This window comes from Macrobrachium nipponense, chromosome 18, assembly GCF_015104395.2.
Source record: "Macrobrachium nipponense isolate FS-2020 chromosome 18, ASM1510439v2, whole genome shotgun sequence".
Taxonomy (NCBI): domain Eukaryota; kingdom Metazoa; phylum Arthropoda; class Malacostraca; order Decapoda; family Palaemonidae; genus Macrobrachium; species Macrobrachium nipponense.
The window spans coordinates 30,482,655-30,505,928 of NC_087211.1; the positions used below are offsets into that span (position 1 = coordinate 30,482,655).

Consider the following 23,274-nt stretch of genomic DNA (forward strand, 5'->3'; position numbering starts at 1 on the left):
TAATGGAAAACATTACCAACAAATATTTGGTATGGCCATGGGTGTAACCCTTTATCACCTCCTTTCAAATTTATAGTATATGGAATTTTTTGAAAGACAACACCTCCCAAATATCACACTTGTCCCCTTAAAATGGTTCAGATATGTAGATGACATCTTAGTAGTCTTACCTGTTGGTATCGATGTAAATGATTTATTGTCTAAATTGAATAATTTAGTGCCATCCATAAATTCACTGTTGAAATTGAAAATAACAATGTCATCCCTTTCCTAGATGTATTAATACATAGAGAATCTTTCCAATGTAAATTCAGTATTTATAGAAAACCCACAAATAATTTAACATATGTACATTTTTATTCTGGCCACCATCTTAATATCAAAATTTCAATTTTTTCTTCTATGTTCCTACGTGCTTTGCGTATCACGAGTCCACAATATCTTGACCAAGAAATAGAATACATAAAAAAAATAGGAAACGATCTCATTTCATTAATATCGTAAGTGTTAAGTTGAGTTTGTACTGGAGAGCTAGAGTTTAATGAAACAATTGTGTAATTAGGTTTCATGGCATATAAAGCCAGCCTAGTTTTTCTCCTAACTTCTCATTACAGTTTTGAATGAATCTCTACGCCCTATTCGGCACTTACGAGATAACACATTACGTCACAGGTATTGAAATCCCATTACTTGTAATCTAGGGAAGTCTAGGAATTACAGGTACATACCTTTTCATAGGTATCTCAGAGATTTAGTCTAGTTTTATACTTGTACTAATTAGGTAATAACCTTACACAGGTATCATTTCAGTTAGTTATAACGCTAATGTCTCGGGCATTGAAAAATCCCATTACTACTTGTAATCTATGGAAGTCTAGGAATTACAGGTATATACATTTCCCTAAGTATCACATAGAGATGGTCTCATTCTATTTGTTGGCTTTAGCCATTGCTGATAAGTTTAGTGTACCGACAGGTGCTGTGAAAAAAAAATCTTAGGTTTAATTGTGAAATGCCTGATAGACAAAAATATATTTTCACAGGATGATGTGAAATAATATTGGCCCTTAACTATAATAAATAAGAAAGATTCGGCTGTAGAAGTTTTAAAATTACAGATAGAATTAGAGAGAATAAAAATAGAATCAGCAGAAACACTAGTTCAGACAGAATTGGAGAAAGAACGTGAGCTACCTAAGGCAGAATTACAGAAAGAACAGGAGCAAATAGAGCTAGAAAAGGTAAAACTAGAAATAACAGAGAGAATAAAAATAGAATCAGCAAAAAGACTAAGCAGAAAGCAGAATTAGAAAAAGAACATGGGCTAGCTAAGATAAGATTGCAAGAAAAACAGGAGGAAAAGGATATTCCTGAACCTTTCAATGTCTCTAGGGTTAAGAAACTCTTACTTGTGTTTAACGAACAAGAACCTGAAAATTTCTTTGTGGTGTTTGAAGAAACTGCCAAGACCTTAGCATGGCCTAAGGATAAATGGGTACTGATAATTAGAAGTTCTTTCACAGGACAAGCAGAGCATATTGTAACTCAGATGATTTCTGAGGATGACTATGATATTTTGAAAAAAGCTATTTCTGGGCAATGACCTGTGTCGCCCCGTGAAATGGTTCCTTTGATACTATTTCCAAGGTATAAATAATGCTATTCATCCTAGGGAAAAAGAGAAACAATATAATGCCAAGATAAATGGCTCGCTCACCTTTAATAAAGGTGTCGTTATAGATAAAGAGCGAGTGGATACCACTACCAGGGGTCCCTTGCCATTTAGCTTCTTCCTTCAACAACACCCCAACTACGGAGGAGCCGAACTACAGTCCTTGCTACCCTCTACTACTACCGTGAGCGCTTCCGACGCCTGTGACGTCATTCCTTTGATAGCTGTCGTCGACACCACACGCTTTGCTTTCTTTGTGCTGTGCGATCGCCTTATTTCAGGAATTTCAAGATGTCTTCAGCTTCTGCTTCTAAGTTAAGTACTGCTTTAAGGTTTCTAGATCTCATTTTATGAAGATCTCCCTTGTTTTGATAATTTAGTAGGAGATAAGGTAACGGGAGCGTCATCGTTCCCGCGCCGGCTTCTCCGGTCTAGATATTCTTTTGGTCTCCCATACCATCAGAATTACCTTCCAGCAGTATTTTTATGATATCGATGACTATTTGATATTGTTTTCATGCAGTTAGCTTGATAATTTTTAGTCTGGCCTTCACGGGGACCCCACTCCAACCGCACGTTTCGGACCTTAGCCTAGCCAAGCAGATTCCGTTTCGCTTAGGAGTTATTTATTTAGATACGTTAGGGCTGTGTTCTATCGTTTTAGTCCTTGCCCCTAGTCTCCTGTTCTCGATTTATTACGACATACTGACTAGCAGCTTGGGTTAGGCTAGCATACCCCAATCATCAGATTGGCGATTAGCCTACCTCTCTGGACATGCTTTCTCTCGTTCTAATTTTATTTCTTCTTTCCCCGTGTTAGCCTAACTATTATATCTTGTTTGCATAATGATTATTTTTATGGTATTGTGCGGCTATGTTCGTCTTGGTCGGCCTATGGTCCTCTGTATCGCCTAGCCTTCACCACCACGTGTATGATCACCTGGCCGGGAGGGCCGTTGGTTGATCGCAGAGAGCCACCCTGTGTTGGGTTCCACCCCCCCTCATCGCCCCCTCCGCACCTTGCCCACCCACGCTAATGGGTGATGACTCGTCGCTCATAGCTAGCTTCTGAGTCTGCATGAGAGGGGGAGACTCACGGGGGTAGTAGGGAGGAGACCCTCCACATTCAGGGCTGACGCTCTCAGTCGCTTGGCTCGAGGCTCGGGGCCATCCCTCTCCCTTACCGTACCTCGGTCAGCCTTCGGGCACGAAGGGAGAAGGATTCCCCCTCCATGCCTCCCCCTCCCACCGCCCCCTCTCTCTCTCGCTCACTTTAACCGCTCCGGCGGTCTCAGCTCCGGCCACCACTGGACTGTTCTACGAGAGAGAGAGAGAGAGATTTTGAGCCTTGACCCTACTCCGGGGCCCTCCCCCCCTTTAGTCCGTCCATTTCATGTATAGCGCACACTCATACATATGATATATTTTTATGATATTATTATTATTATCATCATATACGGTCCGGAGTTTCACTCCGAGGGGTTCTGTCTCATGTTATCCTTTTCTGGTTTCACGTTCCGAGAGCTCGAGTAGTCTTTTGTTAACATGGTTTGTCCTGCTCCGGCCCCAGCGGAGCTAGCTCACCCCCCCCTTTTAACGTGTTAACTCGGGGGAAGTTTAACATTGGGACAGTTTCCCCCCCATGACCACTTTATGTTATAACCATACGCAGTTTCATGTACCATTTATTTATGCTTTATATGTGTCTCCGGACTCACTCCGGCATGAATATTACATGTTACTTACTTACTATATATAATCCTTACTCATCGGCTCCACTCCGGCGCCCACGAATATGACACTTGTTTTGTACCTCCCCGGAGGTTGTCATTGGTACTCATGTATCCTTTGACTTACAGGTCTTGTGTTGCCAGGGGGTTGGTTGTAATGCAGTCTTGTAGGACCCATGCGGCCACAGGTTTGCCGCTCCCATGCCGGATGCGCAGTACGGGTCGATGACTTCCTGGTGTGGCACCATGAAGGGTGCCTTACTTGTTATGCCCTAGTGGGCAAAGCCTCCACTGTAGTAAGTATTTCTCTCCACCGCGAGCGTTCTTTGAATATAGTGATATTTTTACATACTGTCATACGTATTCATACTAACTTTACCTGATTCAGTCTCGACCTCGTCGTTCCCTCTCTAATTCTAACCCTCTCTTTGCAGGGCTCTGTCGAAGGGAAGAATGCGGCTCTGCTTTCGCTCAAGGCCTGGGTCGGGGGCTTCGGGAGGAACTCCTCGAAGGGCCGCCCCTATATCCTGGCCCAGGACATGGCGGACCTCATCTTCCCAGGAGCGAAGAAGGGGTTGGTGGTTGACCCCCTAGTGGCTGCTCCACTCATCGCCGGGATCCAAGCCCTGGTTTTGCTCCCAGTGGAGGACAACTTCTCCAAGGACGTCGCAGAGGACGTGGCGGCCCTCAATTTAGATGTTGAGCCCATGGCTATAGACTCCATGGGCACAGGTAAGGGTGTAGCAGAGGCAGGTTCTGTGGGGACTCAGGGTCTTTCCCTGAGCTCCTCTCCTTCTCCTTCTCCTGACCTTTCTTCTTCCACTTCTTTCCGGGGATTCACGGAGAAGCAGCAGGCAGTTCGTCCCAAGACTTCTTCCGTGATCCCCAAGGTGAAACCTTCCAGCAAGCTAGTGAAGTCCTTGCCAAGGAAGTCAGCTCCCTCAACTGACGCCAGTATCCCGGTTCCCCATCCCCGTCCCGGACGGCGTCAGTTCGAGGGTTGGGCAGCGTTCTTTCGGTCCGCGCGTCCAAGATCCCCTAAGCACAGGTCTCGGAAGGAGAGGGCTCAGGCACCCCCTTCGCCGCCGAAGCTTTCTCCGCCAACATCTTGGAGAAGATGGGGGATGTCGTGGGGGACTTGGTGAACGCCAAGTTCGACTCGATACTCTCCCAGCTGACAAGCTCGGTGGAGGCCTCTGGTCAGTCAATCCAGTCCCTAGCGGAGCGACTGACGGCTCAGGAGAACGCCATGACAGGCATTAGGGACACGATCGCGGCAGGACCTTCACAGTCCGTGCAGGTGCTACCACCCTCTCTCATGCCAGACTCCCGCCTACTGCCGGACTTCAAAGCTGCCAACCCCTGGAGGATTGCAGCACATGCTCCCTTTGTCAACGGGATGCTGTCAATTGAGGGCATTGGAACTCGAAGGCTGGAAGACTTCGAGTTCTATCCTCATGACTTTCAACCCCCAATTCATGGGCTACGTCCGTCTAACAGACGCAGCCATGATGAGGGAAGACAAAGTGCCCAAGGAGATGGTGATCCTCCCTCAGGAACAGGCTCAACAAACTTGGCTGAGGAGCCTGGAAGAGTGGGAGTGTGAGAACTCCCGCATTATGGCATTCAGAAGCCCTTTCCCCATCTTCACACCGGTGGAAGGCACTCCGCTACCACTTACCCTTAAGGTAGTGGAAGCGACCTTCCAGGCGGCTCTTAGGGACGAGCCTATGCCTCAACTCCGGGAGACAGAACCCACCTCTCTCCTGATCCCGGGTTCTGATACCTACTTTGAGGGGGCAGTGCCCACCTTCTCAGTAGGCAAGCTTAAGCCTGATTGTGCCACCACTCTCTTTAGTGAGAGACTTCCCAGGTTGTCGGACTCTCTCATCCAGACGGAGTTCGACACCTGGACCAGGTTGGCGAGATCCCTCTCCTCCATGACAACAGCAGAGATGACGGCTCTTGTTTACCAGCAAGAGCCGTTATTCAAAGTCACGGCAAAGGGAATGCTGCACACCGTGCAGTGTGACCTTTACGACTTTCTAGTCGCAAGGAGGAACTGTAGGAAGCATGTCCTGGCAGAAGCTACCATCCGACATGAGCCCAACAAGCTCATTGCTTCCTCAATTTGGGGGACGGACCTCTTCCCTGCTCCAGTGGTGGCAGAGGTCCTGCACGAGGCCTCGAAGGTCAACCAGAGCCTCAAGGTCAGGTGGGGCCTAGTGGCAAAGAGGAAGCCAGAATCCTCCAGCTCGAACCCTAGGACCAAGAAGAAGCCAAGGAAGTTTCAGCCCTTCCAGGCTCCTCAACAGGGACTAGTCCAGGCAGTACAGGTGCCTCAGGGACAGCAGCACGCACCCTCCAAGAGTCAGCAGCAGTTCTTGTTCCTGACTCCTCAGTCCCAACAGCCCCAACCTTCCACCTCCTTTGCAGTCTCTCCGGCCTACAATCCGACCTTTGAAGCACAGACCTTTCAGCCATTCAACAGGTTTGCTAGAGGCAGCAGAGCTAGGGGCGCCTCTTGTCATAGAGGATCCGGCAGAGCCGCAAGTAGAGGCAGAGGCTTCCGGGGAACGCGTGGCGGTCGTCCCTCGGCAAGCCAGCAGTGAGAGTCCCAAGGTAGGAGGGAGACTGTATCTCTTCTGCCACCAGTGAAGGTTCAGCCCTTGGGCTCAAAGCATAGTGACCAAAGGTCTGGGTTGGAGTTGGCTGGAGGGCCCTCCTCCAACCAAAAATTTCCATCAGAAACCAACTACGGAATTGATAGAGTATACTCGAGATCTCATTCTCAAAGGAGTACTAGTCTCAAGAGTCAAGAATTTAAAGTTTCAAGGATGCTTGTTCAGCGTGCCAAAGAAAGACTCAGAAAAGCGAAGAATTATCCTAGACTTGTCCCATCTGAACTTATTCATTCATTGCTACAAGTTCAGGATGCTGACCGTTTCACAGGTACGGACCTTACTTCCCCGTGGGGCCGTCACAACCTCTATAGATCTTACAGATGCCTACTATCATGTTCCCATAGCCAGACACTTCCAGCCATTCCTAGGCTTCAAACTAGGAAACAAGTCTTATTCCTTCAAAGTAATGCCGTTCGGGCTCAACATTGCCCCCAGGGTCTTTACAAAGTTGGCGGAAGCGGTCGTCCAAGAATTGAGGACACGGAATCATGCTAGTGGCTTATCTGGACGATTGGCTCATTTGGGCAAAAGACCCCGAAGAGTGCAAGAAAGCAACGGTCAATGTAATCAAGTTTCTAGAACACCTAGGTTTCCAAATAAACAGAACCAAGTCCAGACTAACACCGGAATCTCAATTCCAGTGGTTAGGCCTTCAGTGGGACTTATAATCACACACTCTATCAATTCCGTCGCTGAAAAGGAAAGAAATAGCAAAATCCACAAGGCAATTTCTCAAACAACATCAGACATCCCGGAGGAGTCAGGAAAGAATCCTGTTCTCACTCCAGTTTGCCTCAGTCACAGACATCCTCTTGAAAGCCAAACTCAAGGATATAAACAGGGTTTGGCGTTCCAAAGCGAACTGCAGATCCCGGGACAGGTTAGCTTCTATCCCAGCGATCTTACGAAAGCGTCTCCGCCTCTGGACGGAGATAAGCAATCTATCAAAAGCAGTACTCCTTCAGTTTCCCCCGCCGTCTTTAGTGATCCACACGGACGCCTCACTAACCGGGTGGGGAGGTTACTCTCAGTACAAAAAGGTCCAGGGAACCAGGTCCCCACCATTCCGCCAGCTACATATCAATGTACTGGAAGCCATGGCAGTGTTTCTCACTCTGAAATGGCTTCAACCATCCAAGAGGTCACATGTCAAGCTAGTCCTAGATCACCGTTGGCAGTAGTAGTCCACTGCCTAAACAACAGGGGCGGATCCAAGTCAAGCCACCTGAATCACGTCATGATAGCCATTTTCTCTCTGGTGGACAGGAACAAATGGCACATGTCAGCCACTCACCTAGCAGGAGTGAAAAACGTAGTAGCAGACGCTCTATCTTGCTCCGTCCTGTTGGAATCGGAATGGGTGTTAGACAAAAACTCGTTCACTTGGATCTGTCAACAGGTTCCGGGTCTTCAGCTGGACCTCTTTGCCACGGAGTCCAATCACAAACTTCCTTGTTATGTGGCACCCAACCTGGACCCTCTGGCCTATGCCACAGACGCTATGGCCCTAGATTGGAATGCATGGAAAAAGATTTACCTATTCCCTCCAGTGAATCTTCTTCTGAAAGTACTGAACAAACTCAGGTCATTCAAGGGCCGGGTGGCTCTAGTAGCCCCCAACTGGCCCAAGAGCAATTGGTTCCCTCTACTTCTAGAATTGGGACTCCGACCTCTACGGATTCCCAATCCCAAACTAACCCAGTTAGTGCAAACTCGGACTGTGTCCGCTTCCTCAAGAATTCAGGAAACCCTAACTTTATGGATTTCATGAAGTTTGCGGCTCGTAGGAATGCGGACATCGATCCCCAGAATATTACATTCTTGGAATCAGATAAAAGGGAATCTACATTGCGTCAATATGACTCGTCTGTTAAGAAACTAGCAGTGTTTCTTAAAGACTCAGACACGCAAATCAAGACCACAAATTTGGCCATATCCTTCTTTAGGTCATTATTCGAGAAGGGTCTGGCAGCAAGCACTATTACTACTACCAAATCAGCTCTTAAAAAGATCTTCCAGTTTGGTTTTAGTATAGATCTTACGGATTCTTACTTTTCCTCTATTCCGAAAGCTTGTGCTAGACTTAGACCCTCTGAGAGACCTAGGTCAGTTTCTTGGTTTCTAAATGATGTTCTCAAACTGGCCTCAGAAATCGATAATGATTCATGTAATTACACTACTCTCCTGAGGAAAACTTTATTTTTACTAAGTCTAGCCCCAGGAGCCAGAATCTCAGAGCTGTCAGCCTTATCAAGGGAGCCAGGCCACATTGAGTTCCTTCCCTCAGGGGAAGTTCTCCTATCCCCAGATCGTCACTTTCTGGCCAAAAATGAAGACCCACAGGACAGGTGGTCCTCATGGAAAATCCTACCACTTCCCCATGACAACTCTCTATGTCCTGTTAACTCCTTGAGGGCTTACTTGCATAGAACAACCTTAAGATCCTCAGGTCCGTTGTTCATTAGGGAAAAAGGTGGTACAATTTCCCTAAAAGGGATCAGACAACAAATTTTATATTTCATTAAACAGGCCAACCCGGATTCCTTTCCTCGTGCCCATGATGTTAGGGCAGTGGCCACCTCTATTAATTACTTTCAACATATAAATTTTGACGATCTTAAGAAATATACAGGCTGGAAATCTCCGACAGTTTTTAAACGCCACTACTAAAAATCTTTGGAAGCCCTCAAATTCTCAGCAGTGGCAGCTGGAAACACAGTTTCTCCTGACATTGCATGAATTTCTGTCACTTTTTCTTGTAACCTTCCCTTCTGCCTGCCTCATTGCACCCTTACTTACCGTATATTTCGGCGTATAAGTCGACCCCCCGAACATTCTGAGTAAATTTTTATGATTTTAACTAATATCGGGTATATTAGTCGACCTATAAAATGTGAGGCCAACCGTACGCTCAAAATAAGCAGCAGGGTAAAACGTATCATATAAAATAACCTGAATGTTATTACGGTACATATGTTGCTCTACTTACCATAAGAAATACAGGTAATATACTCGGTATATTAACAAATCTGTGAATATATAAAAGATGAATACCGGCAAATATTAATTGTGAGAAACGGACGAAAACGAAAGATACGTTACTCGAGTGTAATGTAAACAAACAGAGCGCTAACTAACGCTGCATAACAGCCTACGTATATATGTATGTACAAACTGTCACTCAAGTTAATGTTTTGATTGGGTTGCTAAAACGACGTGCTGGTATTTTATTATTATGTTGGAATATTCCTTGACCATTGGTTCTTCTATGGCATAAACAGGCTCATTTGAGGGAAAACGAACCTGCAGTTGATTCACCAGATTCAAACTGGGATCCTGATGAAACCGCGAATGATAATTTGTCTGATGAATTGTTTAATTCAAGTGACGATGACTCAAGTACTTTTGAAGGATTTTAAATACATATTTACTATTAAATACAATTTTTTTTTATTTTATTTAAAGTGATAAGTAAAGATTTCATACCATAAAATGTTTTTGAACAATACCCCGGTAAATACAAAACTGTCAGAGTGAACGCATCCTTCTCAGTTACTGTACTACAAATAGCTACGCAATGTTTACACTTGCTGTGCGATTGGGGTTTCTTCAAGTTACTTTGATTTGTTTAATTTTATTTAAGGTAATGGATGTTTCTAATGATTATTATTGTCGTATTACAGTGTGAAATGTTTTTAATACTGGTATTTACATACATAGTTACCTCAACAAGGCTGTCATTGTTATTAGCCAACTTTAAAGCCTGGATTCCTATACCGATATGCCAAAATAATAAAGATTCACTTTTTGTTACCGGTAGATAAGTCGACCCCCTAATTTTGGCATGATTTTTTGGGGCTAAAGGGTCGACTTATACGCCGAAATATACGGTAGTTAGGTCGCCTCTAGTGTATATATTTTGCCTTGGATGTAGTTGCTTCATTCATTGTTTTTTGCTTGGGACTCTGTCCATTTGTGTTATTGCATATGTGTCAACTTGTATTTTTACTAAAGCCTACTTATTTATATTTAATTACTCTTAAGTCATAGGCTATTTACCTTTAAGATTATTAATCTAGTAATTTTAAGATACCTACAGTTAAGTTATACTTTGTAAGACCTTGTATCTTTAAGTTGATCATTATACCATTAACCTTACAGGTGTTTGTTTTATACCTTCTTAGTATCTGTGCAGTCCCCCAAGCTTGGTGAATCCAATTCTCTGGCACTATTTCACGGGGCAACACAGGCTAAGCCCAGAAAAGGGATTTTGACAAAGGAAAAATCTATTTCTGGGCAATGACCTGTGTCGCCCCGTGAAATCCCACCCTGTAGTTAGTATTCCTCTCCTTGCTTACCCCAAGCTTGGATGCTATGTTCAGGAATGACGTCACAGGCGTCGCAGGCGCTCGCGGTAGTAGTAGAGGGTAGCGAGGACTATAGTTCGGCTCCTCCGTGGTTGGGGTGTTGTTGAAGGAAGAAGCTAAATGGCAAGGGACCTCTGGTAGTGGTATCCACTCGCTCTTTATCTATACCGACACCTTTATTAAAGGTGAGCGAGCCATTTATCTAGGCATTATATTGTTTCTCTTTTTCTCTGGGATGAATAGCATTATTTATACCTTGGAAATAGTATCAAAGGAACCATTTCACGGGGCGACACAGGTCATTGCCCAGAAATAGATTTTTCCTTCGTCAAAATCCCTTTTTAGATGCTTATTCTATTACAGCGGAAGGGTATCGGCAGACATTCCGCAGTACATTCAAGACACCCAACCAAACTTTCCTGGGAATTTGTAATCTGAGATAAGCATGATACAGAAAATGGTGGACAAGGGGGGCAGGTATTAGTAACTTCGAAGATTTGAAGTCTCTCCTGTTGTTAGAAGAATTCTTGCGTAAGATACCAATTAACATTGCTATCTACATTAAGGAACGAGGAAAAAAGAGGAAGAAGCTTTGTTGGTGGATGAATACTCCCTAATTCATAAAGGACACCATAAACAGAAAACTTTCATCGATTATAAGGTATGTTCATTTTGTAAGGAAATGTGGACTAAATATTTAATTCAAGACTGTCCTTAACCTCGGTGTAAAAGTTCTCACCAACAAACTCCTCCTAAAAAAGCTCTTCACCTAATACCGGGAAAAATGAAAAATCTAAACCAACTGAACATAGGACGATGCATTGTGCAATCAAGGAAGATGGTTTTGATTACTTCAAGTGTCAGGGTAAGGTAACCTGTTACAATTCTTCGTGATTCAGTATCAAGTAAAACTATTGTATATTGTAAGTTCTAATATGAAATCCTTCTTTACTACCACAAACAGGTTCATCACAGTTTTGGATCTTACAAGTGAATCGGTACTTCCCCTTGTAACAATTACTTAAATTAGTCTTATACAGATGGAATAGTGGAAGTTGCCTACTTGGATAAGGAATTCCCTTGCAAAGAGGTGGACATTTTGATGGGTAATGATTTGGCCAAAGGTAAGGTACATACCAATCTGATAATACAATCTCCTGAAACATATGTTGAGGCCCAGTGTAACATTGTAACTAGGTCACAAGCATCTCAAGGAGAATCTAAGAGTGGTGTCATACCCAGTAAATCTGTCCCTAGCAAGTAAGTAAGGCAACTGACATGCTTAACATTCCTGCTGATGATTTTGAGAAAGCACAGGTAGATAATTCTATTCAACAGTTGTTTGAGAAGGTTAAAGACAGATCAGAAGAAGAGTGTAAAACTCCTTACTTTTATCTAGAAAATAGTCCTTATGAAACATTACAGATCTCCTAAGATGTCTTTTCAAGATAACTGGCGTGATAAATTCCAGCTGGTGGTACCTAAGGTCTAGCGACAATCTTTGTTGGACTTGGCCCATACTGACAACTGCCATCTTGGAATAATCAAAACATACCAACGACTAGCAGAGGATTTCTACTGGCTTGGAGTGAAGAAAGATGTCCTAGTTTTTGTCAAAGCTTGTGCCACCTGCCAACAAGTAGGAAAACCTAACCAGACAATACCTCCAGCACCCCTCATACCTATTTCTGTACCAAAGGAACCCTTCTCTATAGTCATTATTGATTGTGTGGGACCTTTAAAGAAGACTAGAAAAGGTAATGAATACATTTTAACTTTAATATGTCCAACTACTCGTTTTCCCATGGCTGTTCAGTTAAAAATATTTCTGCTAGAGTAATTATCAAACAGTTACTTAATATTTTTACTGTATTTGGATTTCCATTAGAAGTAGACTATTTAGTACAGCATAATCTGGTTACTCCTAGTGTTTCACCTTGGGCTTCCCCATGCATATTGGTATCAAAACCTAATGGAAAGTTCTGGATGTGTACTGATTACTGGAAAGTTAATGCAGCTACTATTAAAGATTCTTTCCCCTTGCCTAGAATTTCAGACATCATTGATAATGTCAGTAATGCAACCTTTCTCACACAGATTGATTTAATGAAAGGACACTACCAAACAGAACTTATTGACAGAGCTAAAGAAATCTCCAGCTTCATTACCCCCTTTGGATTGTATTCATAATGTTATGCCATTCGGTATGTGTAATGATCCTTCAACATTTCAACGAATAATCCAATCTGTACTCCAAGGCATAGGGGGAGCCCATGCATACCTGGATGACGTTGTGGTTATACAAAAAACATGGGAAGAACATCTTAAGAAAGCTTGAAGAAGTATTTAAGAGATTAAGGTCAGCAATCTCACAGTCAACCTGGGAAAAAGCAACTTTGGTAAAGCAATGGGTAACATACCTCGGACATACTATTGGAAATGGTAAGGTACTTCCAAAAGAAGTTAATATCCAAGCCATCATTGACTATCTTGTACCCAATAACAAAAAGTCATTGCTACACTGAACTAAAGTCATGACCCATCCACTGAGAGTGGTGGGTGTTCCAGGTACATTGTACCCCCTGGCTCTCCAAACTCAGCATGTTACCAAAAAGGTGAAGAGATATTTGGAGAACATCCTTTGCTTTCTTCCGCAATGCCATGCCAGTCACTAAAAATGGTCTACATGTATTGACAAATTTTGACACTACGCTTTCATAAAAAATATAGCAAGAAGCTAAGATTGCTTACACTTCTAGTAGGTCGATAGTAGAATGGGCATAAAGAGCAAATATAGTCTGAAAACTAATACGGTAGAGGCTGTTCTGATGTCCTTAGCTTCACTTCAAAGTAGGCAACAAGCACTCCGCAACACTGAGTGTCTCAAAAATGAAGTCCATATAAAATGGAAGAGAACAAGCTTAGACAGAGGAAGAAATGGAATTCCTGAAAAACTCTAACTGGACAGAGAGCTCTCTCTACTACTTCCAAGGTGGGGAGCGTTGCTGGGCGATTATAACAAGAGCTAGAGCCAGACGAGCTAGGTGCCAGGCAATCTAGGGACTCGGTAGCTTGTGGACAATCGGAGCATGAGTTAGCACCAGGCTGTGGCTGGTGCCAGAGGAGCTGAGTGCTAAGCAAGTTAGGAGCTTGGGAGCTGGTTGACACTAGGAGCATACGTTGGTGCCAGAGGAGCTGGGCATCAGGAGATCAGGAAATCAACAGATGTCAGGTGGCTCCTTGTAGTGAAGGAAGACTGTAATGATCTAAAAGAGAAAGAATGGATCCAGGTCTTGGATAGGACCTTGAACTTACCTGATCACAGATTGTACTTCTTACACTAGAGACAAAACCCTCTCTAACCCTGCAGAGTAAGCTCTCAAGGTGATGAGAGTCTTGGAAACGGGGTTCTTTCCTTGAAAGGAATGGAGTAGTCTCTATGAAGAACCTGAACCACCCAAGGTTCTGCCCCTCCAACTCCATTCCTCCAAAAATTGGTACAGTCTCGCAACAACTAGCGCAAAGGACTGGAGACTCACTTGGAAGAAGTCTTGGTGGAAGAATTTTTAAAGGACTTTGAAGAGGGCCAAAGGTTGGAGGGGTCTCGCTTGAGGACGTAACTTTCCTCCTAGAAAGCGATGTTGCAGAGGCGAAAAAACCTTAGTAGGAGCAGTAGAACTTGCCTGGGAATGCTTAGCTGACTAAGCTAGCAAGACATGCGGCAATTTCTTCTGTAGGACAAACAGAACCTTCTTCATAGTGTCTTGAGGGAACAAATATGGCTTACTGAGGGGCGAAAACATGAGGGGTGACTTCTGAGTAACTGTCACCCCTTTAGTATCAAAAGAACACCAAAGTTCCAACTTTTTGAGGATCCCCATGGCCAAGGCCAAAAGCAAGGCTAACTCATCCGAAACTGTCTCTAAACGACTTACCAGGCGCATGAAAGAAAAGACCCATACCCAGTCTGAAGAGAGGTCCTCTGCAAGTACTGGGAAGTCCTCAATCTTCCTGGCTAATGCACAAACTGTCCATTCTAGGACACTGAATATTTCCAACACCTTAAAAATATTCCTCACGATGTAATCCAGATCAGGCGAAGAGAAGAAAACCTTGGCTGAAGAAAAGGTAGCACAACAAATTGTGTCGACCAAGCCAGAGAAGTCCCCCTGGGAGGAGGCAGACACTCCCAAGGAAGGAGCCTCCCTGGTGGAATAAAAGCAAAACCTCTTCTTCAGCATCTTAGATGGAGGAAAAGTGAAAGTAGTTTTGCCTTTATCCCTCTTGACTGCCGGATCTCTTCTAGGAAGAGGAGAGCACTAACTTGGGAAGGCAAGGATCAGAAGGAAGTTTCCTCATGAGGAAAGTGGAGTAGGCGAACTGGGAGTCACTGGTACAACGAAGTCTGGGAAATTCACTAATAGATACCTCAGAAGGCTAGAATATGAAGAGGCAAGAGCACTGTCATGGTCTGGATCTTCATTATCAGAAGAGATGGATGACGAAGTGATCCCCAATCTTGGCAACAGACATCTTCCTCTTAAGGAAGTCCATCCAATCCTCCAAGTGGCGGCAACCAGTGTCTTGCGAAAGATCTCCTTGTGTCTATGATGATGGATGAGGAGATGGTGGTGCTGAGCGTCCAACAGCTGGCACCAAAGTACTAACAACTGGCACTGGGTGAGGTGTGGAAAGCACTGAGTGAACTGGTACAAGGGGGTGTGGCACCTCGGATGGCACTGAGCACCTGGACAGAGACTGGTGGTCGACAAAAAATGCCCAATACAAGAGAGGTCCAAGTACTTAGGTCCCAACACCTGACGCTCATCAGGAGAATTGGTACTATCCCAGGTCAACTGTTGAAGGTGAGCTGGAGGCAAGACACTGTAACTGAAGGAGGGTTGAGGGTTATGCACTGCATCCTTATACCTCTGACAAGCAGTGGAGAACTGTTGGCAACAGTAGTATGCCTCTTCAGAGGCTGAGAGGCAAAGGAAAAATACCACCACCGCTTCCTGATGGGGATGAACCATCCAAAACTGTTGACATCGCAGCACTAAGCAAGATATACCTATCTAGTGGCTGACTAACACAACACCTCTAACAAGTGGCTGACTAACACTGCACCTCCATCAAGACGCCTTTTCAGTGGCTGTCTGTCAACACCTGGGAATAGACTACAGGTTCGACTGAGGGGGCAATTATCGGAGACAACCTCCTCGGACTCCCTTTGACTGCCAGTAGCATGTATTCTCCCCAGAGCAGAGGAGCAGGACAATGACTTTAGGTCTAGGAGATCCGAGGCACCAGATAGCCACATTCTCGCTACACATCCATCAAGATATTTTTTCAGTGGCTGTCTGCCGACACCTATGAAGAGGCTGCAGTTTGACTGAGGGGGGAAAACTATTGGGGGCAACCCCCTTGGACTCTCTTCAACTGCCAGTATGTCTTCTCCCCAGTGCAGAGGAGCAGAACAATGACTTTATGTCTAGGAGATCTGAGGGGCCAAGTAACCACCTTCTCACTACACATCCATCAAGATGCCTTTTTCAGTGGCTGTCTGCTGACACCAGAGAATAGGCTACAGGTTTGACTGAGGGGGCAATCCCCTAAGACTCCCTTCAACTGCCACCAGTATGTCTTCTCCCTGGTGCGGAGAAGCAGGACAGTGACTTTAGGTCTAGGAGATCTGAAGGGCCACATAGCCACCTCCTCCACCACCCATCCAGCAAGATGCCTTTCCAGTGGCTGTCTGTTGATAACTAGCACCTCCAGTATATCTTCTCCCCAGTGCAGGGAACGGGACAGGGCCACTATTTTCTGGGAGCATCGAGGACAAGTAGCCCCACCCCTCCACAGCACAGCACTATTAAAAGGATAAATTCATTATAACCAAAAAATAAAAGGCTGGCAAAGGTATGGGAATGGAAGTGAGAGAGTTAGGAATGGGAGGCAAATGAATAGATAGGACTAGTAGTAGGAGAGAGCTGGCACTAGGTGACATGAATTGGTGCCAGGCGGTGTGCGCTCTTAGCTGGTATGGGAGGAGGCAGGAGGAGGATGGAGGCAGGTGGTGGGCACTCCTGTGCATGCAGTGGTGGGTGGAGGTTAAAGGTGGATGCCTCACTGATTTTTGGTCATCTCGGTTACTGCTTACATACTTAAATTAAAAATAATCAATCAGTAATCAATTACCGACTGCTTTTTATATCTTTATAGCAATTTCTGGCATCATCGCATGAACTCATGCATAAAATGTATGATTCAAATTAGCATTTCATATATTCAGACATGAATATATTTTAAGATAACATAGATGTACATGTACCTTCTAAAATAAAAGATAAATTTATATAAAAATGTAGTTTTACCATTAAAGTATCAAAGCAAATTCAACACTAATATTGTAGAAAAACAATTGCTTTTATCCTCTAATTAGTAAAAATAAATTAGTTATAAAAGAAAAAAAATTATTTACAAAATAATCGATTACTGTACGTACAGGCATTCCCAGGTTATCAGCAGACTCAGTTAATGGTGATCCAGTTTTATGGCACTTGTCTAGCATCATTAAAAATCAAGCAATTTATGGTGCCCATAACAGGCTGAGTTTTGGTTATTGGTGCCATAAGGTGCTGATAATAGTTAGTTATGGCGCCAGAACATACCTACCAGAGATGCCATTAACTGGTTATCGGCATCATGCAAACGTTCCAAAGTACTGTGGAAGCAAGAGCCAGTAGTCGATACTCGACTGACAAGAACATTTCTGCCTAAAGTCCACCACAGCCAAACATTAACAACATTCTCTCCTTACTACGTTCCAACCACTACACTTTTAGTCCTCTGCAGAGGAAAGTGGTGAGTATCCCAGCTCGGTGAACAAAACAATGACAAAAGTTTCATCCTAATTGTAAATGTTAGGGCTAAAAGAATGTCGTAACATTCAAGAATTACTTTAAGGTTATTAATTAACGGAGGCTTGCAAATAGCCTATGGCTGGTAAACAAATCCTAAAACCAAATGTTTGGCTTAAAGGAATAATGTAATATCAAGAATTACTTTAAGGCAATTATTAACTGGTGACTTGCATGTAGCCTAAGCCCGGTAAGTAAATCATATAAGAACATGCAAAAGTTTAGGTCTAAAGGGATTGTGTCGCATTCAATAATTATTTTAAAAGTAATTATTCACCGGTGGCTTGCAAATATACCCTATGCCCAATAAACAAATCATGAATGCAAAAGTATTTGGCCGAATGGAATAGTGTAACATTCAAGAAGTACTTTTAAAGGCAATTATAAACAGGTGACTTGCCAAAAAGAAGCCTAACCAAGTAAGCAAATCATAAATGCAAAAGTTTTTGGCTTAAATGGAGGTGTAACATTCGAGAATTATTTTAAACAAAACTATTCCCTGCGACTTGCCAGCTTGTTGATAATGTGAAATAAAGTAATAACATGAAAGCAAAGAGAAGACTCATCCTGCTCGAAGGCTATGAAATACAAGTTCTGGTGGTTGTGTAATACTACTGAAATCCAGTAAATAACTGGAAAATACGAACAAGCTGCTGTAAGCACCTGATGGTTAGTCAAGCATGACAGAAAACAGAAGAGGTGGTTAGCTAAGTCGTTCCTAATACTGCTGTCAGGGGCGGGGCACTGTATACTTAGTACACAGCAATCGAAGCGCTACCCGCAAAATTTTATTTTAGGCTGCTGTACGGAAAACCATATTTATGTAATTACTGGGTAAGTTACTTATAGAAAATGTTTTCTTACAATGTATTTATACAGTATATTTTGGGAAAATACGATAAATAACTAACATTTGCATAAAGTGTTTATCCTGGGCAGCAGTCCTAAAATATTTTGTAACAAAATGTTTCCTGAATTATACTCTAACTAATACAGCAAAGTAAAAAAAAAAAAACTCTTACCTTTATACCCTTTTCAGATAGTCTAGTAGTAGTAATTAAGGCCCTGACACTTTTTCTTGAAGCTGTTGATGTGTTTTCTTCCGAGTATCACCTCCTACTGCTACAGTTGCCAAAAATGCTGCCTGAACCACTTCTTGGAATTCCTTAGTCAAAGATTCTTGTAAATCCTTTGCCATTTCCTCAATCAATTCTTCAGGGCTATCAGCAAGTTCTTTTTTATTTGCAATTTCCTCTTGAAGTTTCTCCAAGGACAAGAACTCAATCTTAGGAAATTTCCCTGACCCCTCACCTGAAGCCTGGCGATTCTGTAAATCATCTTCAGAGTCTGAATCCTGAGCTGCTCCCCTTCTACCTTTGTTCTTATTTTTAACGGACTTGGTCTTAGTTTCTCGTCCTTGAGTGCCACCACCAAACTTTCCTCCTACTGCTTTTTTACGTCTTTCTTCTTTTTTGTTCTTGCTACTACTATCATCATTTTGTTTACTTTTGCTGCTATAAAGCTGAAATGAAACAAGAATGTTAATTTTCTTCCTCTTGTCCATTTGCATAATATGACATCAAAAACTATTTTTGATCCAACAAATTTAAATTGCTATCGACAAACTCCAAGCAACTACAACCTGACTCTACTTACTTAAAATACAAGATTAAAAGCGCAATAAATACAAAATAAAATACCAAAAATAGTCATTTATACATACTTCTTAATAAAACCATATAGTAAATATAAAAAATTATGAATAACATAATACAGTGGTCCCCCCATATTCCACGGGGGATGCGTACCAGACCCCCCCGCGAATAGTTAGAATCCGCGAATGTTTGGAGCCACTATAAAAAATGCTAAAAACAGCCTATTTGTTAGTTAAAACTTAAGAAAAACCACTAAAAATTTTCATACTTGGTTTTTTTAATAGTTTTATCACAAAAAGTGCATTTTATGATGAAATTGATAACAAACCAGGAATTTGTGGATATTTCTCATAGAAAATACCGCGAATGCGTGAAATTTTTCCGCAAATAATGCAGGGAAACGTTCCCGAGAGAAATCCGCGAATGTGTGAGTCCGCGAATCCGGAGAACGCGAATACGGGGGGTCCACTGTATACTATAATAAAAAGACTACAGATTTCAATTTGATTAAAGGCCAACTTTTTCAAACAAATCAATACACCACTGAACCTCAAAAATTAAATTTTTCCTCAAGAAATTTGTAATAATAATACAGTGGTACCTCAGGATATGAAATTAATCCGTTCTGAGGGGGTGGCCTTCGTAACTTGAGTTTTTCGTATCTTGAACAGCATTTTACATGTAAATTGCCTAATTCGTTCCAAACCCTAAAAAAAACAAACAACAGTAAATTTTATAATAAAGCTGAATTGACCAATAAACAATGAAATAGAACAATTTGGACCATTCAATACCTAACATAACCTTTATTGTAGTATGTACCTGTAAATAAAGTGTACTATAGTGACATGGTACAAGAAATACTTTACATACATGTACGTATATATGTAGTAAAATGTGGAACCTAACCTTACCTTTCCAGTGAGGCGATCTCCGAAAGTGGCGACAGAGGAGGAGGACAAATGGCAGAAAAAATTAACAATTAACTTTACGAAACATAAAAAAAATGGCAGAAAACATTAACACTAAACTTTACGAAACACATTAACAAATGGCAGAAAACATTAACACTTCTTGATTATCTCCATCTTCGTTCTCCATAGAAAGCATCCTCTTCTTTCTGTGAACTTCAGCAACATTCTTGGGACCCATGGCTAATAACGTAAGTAATTAAACTTCACACACAATAAGATAAAGTAACTTACAGTACAACGAAAGCAAAATCACTAACACGAATTTACATTAACAAACGGAATACATATATGTGAAGGAATGAATTCCAGTGTTTACGATAACGTTGCCACAAAAAATGGCGTCAAGGAATGGTCAAGGAACACCATTTACATAGAGGCATCAGGAACCAACAAGGGAGAGTGGTAGGATGGTGGTGAGTCTACTCAGTTTGGCGGCGCGCAAGTTTTTAAAATTGTCTTGGTGGTCCGGGCGAATCTCGGGACTTTACAGTAGCAGCCTTTCGTAACCTGAAGTATTTTCGTATGCAGAGGAATCTTCGTATTCTCGCTTTCCGTACTTTAATTTTTCGTAAGTTGGGACTTTCGTATGTCAGGTTCCACTGTAGCTCCTTTTTCCCTCAGCACATAACTCAGAAAGAAAGAATTCCTCAAGTCCCGGTGATTTGGATACTCAAACAAAAAATGTACCATATTCAAGGGTTGAAGTGGTTATAAAATAAGAGTGAGAATGGAATGGAATAATGAATTTACGCTAAAGGCCAAGCGCTGGGACCTATGAGGTCATTCAGTGCTGAGAGGGAAAGTGAGAGTAGAAAGGCTTTAAAAATGTAACAGGAGGAAAACCTAGCAGTTGCACTATGAATTAAGTGTTAGTAGGAGAGGTTGGATGGAAAGATGGGAGAGAGAGAATATGAATAGAGATACAGTAAAAGGAATGAAAGGGGTTGCAGCTAGGGGCTGAAGGGACGCTGCAAAGAACCTTAAGTAATGCCCATGGTGCACTGTATTAGGTGTACTGACAGCACTACCCCGTTCCCCAGGGCAGGGAAATTAGAGGTTGGGGGTGATTAGCTCCCACCTGGAAGCAACATCGCTATTTGGCATGGCTAAACTCTGTAGAGAGCAGCCTCCTACACTCAACTTGGCAATTTGTGGCATTTCTTATACGTACAGTCAAACCTCGGTTTTTGTACGTCTCTCTTTTCATACGTTTCATTTTTCATAGACTTTTCACCTACGAAATTTTGTTTCAGTTATCGGACATTTCCTCGGTTTTCATACAATCGGAAATGCTCCATCTGGGACCCAGTCACCTATCTAGCATCCAAAAAACCGTCTTCTTTCATGACCCATTCTGCTTTTGTGTTTGTTGTTTTTGTGCTTTTAGTGCTTTTTTATTTGAGTGTCACTGCTAAATAAGCCATCATGATGCCAAAGAAAGATCCAATTGCTAGCCCTTCTATAACAAAGGCACAAAACACCATAGAATGTTGCATGTCGATCTCAGTGAGAAAATGCCTACTACAAGCGCTGCTGTTAGTGAATTTAAGGCCAGCAGAGGCTGGTTTGAAAAATTCAGAAAACAAATGGGCATACATAATGTGCCTACTTCAGTGATTAAGTACTGTACATGTTTGCAAAGTGGAACAATGTAAAAAATTTTGTGGAACATTTTTAATTACAATGTTGTGTTTAACTTGAGGGAAATTTTTAAAATGCCAGAAACAAATGTCTCTGGACAGTTTTGTTGTGCGATGGGTCCAGTAACTCTCAAGGTGGTCCTAGTGCCAGTAAAAAATGAAGTAAGGAAGTAACCTCCCAAAGTGCCAGTAAAAAATGAAGAGAAGTAACCCCAGATAGATCCTTGATACCTGAAATCCTTCTGAAGGGAGATTCCCCTTCCAATTAATAACCTCTCCTCCTCCATCTCCTCTCCTCTCTGTCTTCCATACACTAGTAAGTGTTTTCCATAAAGGTAAGAGTGATGTTTAAGGTTCATTTATTTATTTCATTAGTCATTTATATTTATTTCCCATTGTTTTTGTATGTAAGACTGTTTATTCCCTATAAAATGTATTTTTTGTTAATACATTATTGTTTCGGTTTACGTACGTTTCCGATTTCATCGGAGGTTCTGGAACAGATTAAGTATAAAAACCAAGGTTCCACTGTACTACCAAGACTATAATGAGCTAATCTTCCCACGTCCGTAAGTCAATATGCTACAAAAACAAGCTTCTGTATAACAAAGGTCCTTGTGAACACTTGAGAGGCGGTTTTCAGCCCAAAGCACAGGACTTTGAACTCAAAGACCTTGTCCCCGAGAGAGAAACGAAGGGAATTCCCGAACATCGGATGAATAGGGATCTGGAAGTATGCGTCCCTTAAGTCTATAAGTCTATCGACAGCATGAAGTCGCCTTCCCTCACAGCTGCCAACACTAAACGAGGGGTCTCCATCTTGAACTGTGTCTTCCTGATGAAGTGATTCAAGGTGGATAAGTCGATCACAGGTCTCCAACTTCCCGATGCCTTGGGCACCAAGAAGATGTGACAAACCCTGGAGATGGACACACCACTTCCTCTATCGCATCCTTGAAAATCTGGAGGATATGCCTTCCTGAGCTGCGGCTGTCCGACAGAGGATGAGAGAAGTAGAATGGCAGTAGGTACCCCACCTGAAGGGACATCTACCACCATTTCTCTGCCCCATAACTCTGCCACTTGGCCCTAATGGCCCACCTGGCAACCCCCCATGTGGTACAGGAGAGGGAGAGGTGCCTTACCTACCGACGGCCCCCTTAACCTCTGCCCCTTGGCCCCCTTCTTGCCTAAAAGGAACGAGAGCGAAAGAGACGTTGGACTTCTGATCTAGGCTGAGAACGAACCATGAGGCCCTGCCAAAACCGAACTCCTCAACAGCCTACCAGACGACAATCTTCTTGACTGCTGCTGGACAGGGGAAGGAGGAGCCAGATGTCTCTGAGGACGAGACTCCGACTTAGACACAGCCTGGTGCACTAGTCTGTCCTTGGTGTCAGCCGGCGCTGGTTTCTATCGCATCTTCCAGCTTGGTTCGAGGAACAAAAATTGAGACTCCAACATATCCCCTCCATTTCTCATCGCCAGCAAGGACTCTGGGTTAACTGATCTTCTCCATCCTAGATAAAGCTGCACCTCTTCTAATCAGGAGAAGGTTAGCCCATAAATTAACACTGAGGTGACCCGTATACGAAAACGCCTTACCTCTGGACTTGCAACAAACTGGCAAGC

At 42.9% G+C, this 23,274-nt stretch overlaps 1 protein-coding gene across 1 annotated transcript in view; it reads right to left on the minus strand.

The window, feature by feature from the left end:
• LOC135196538 (E3 UFM1-protein ligase 1-like) overlaps positions 1–23,274 on the minus strand; it is a 234,187-nt gene that overhangs the window by 144,715 nt on the left and 66,198 nt on the right. Inside the window, 2 exon segments of the mRNA XM_064223385.1 lie at positions 18,396–18,437; positions 18,440–18,895. Of these exon segments, the coding sequence (XP_064079455.1) occupies positions 18,396–18,437; positions 18,440–18,895 (498 nt within the window).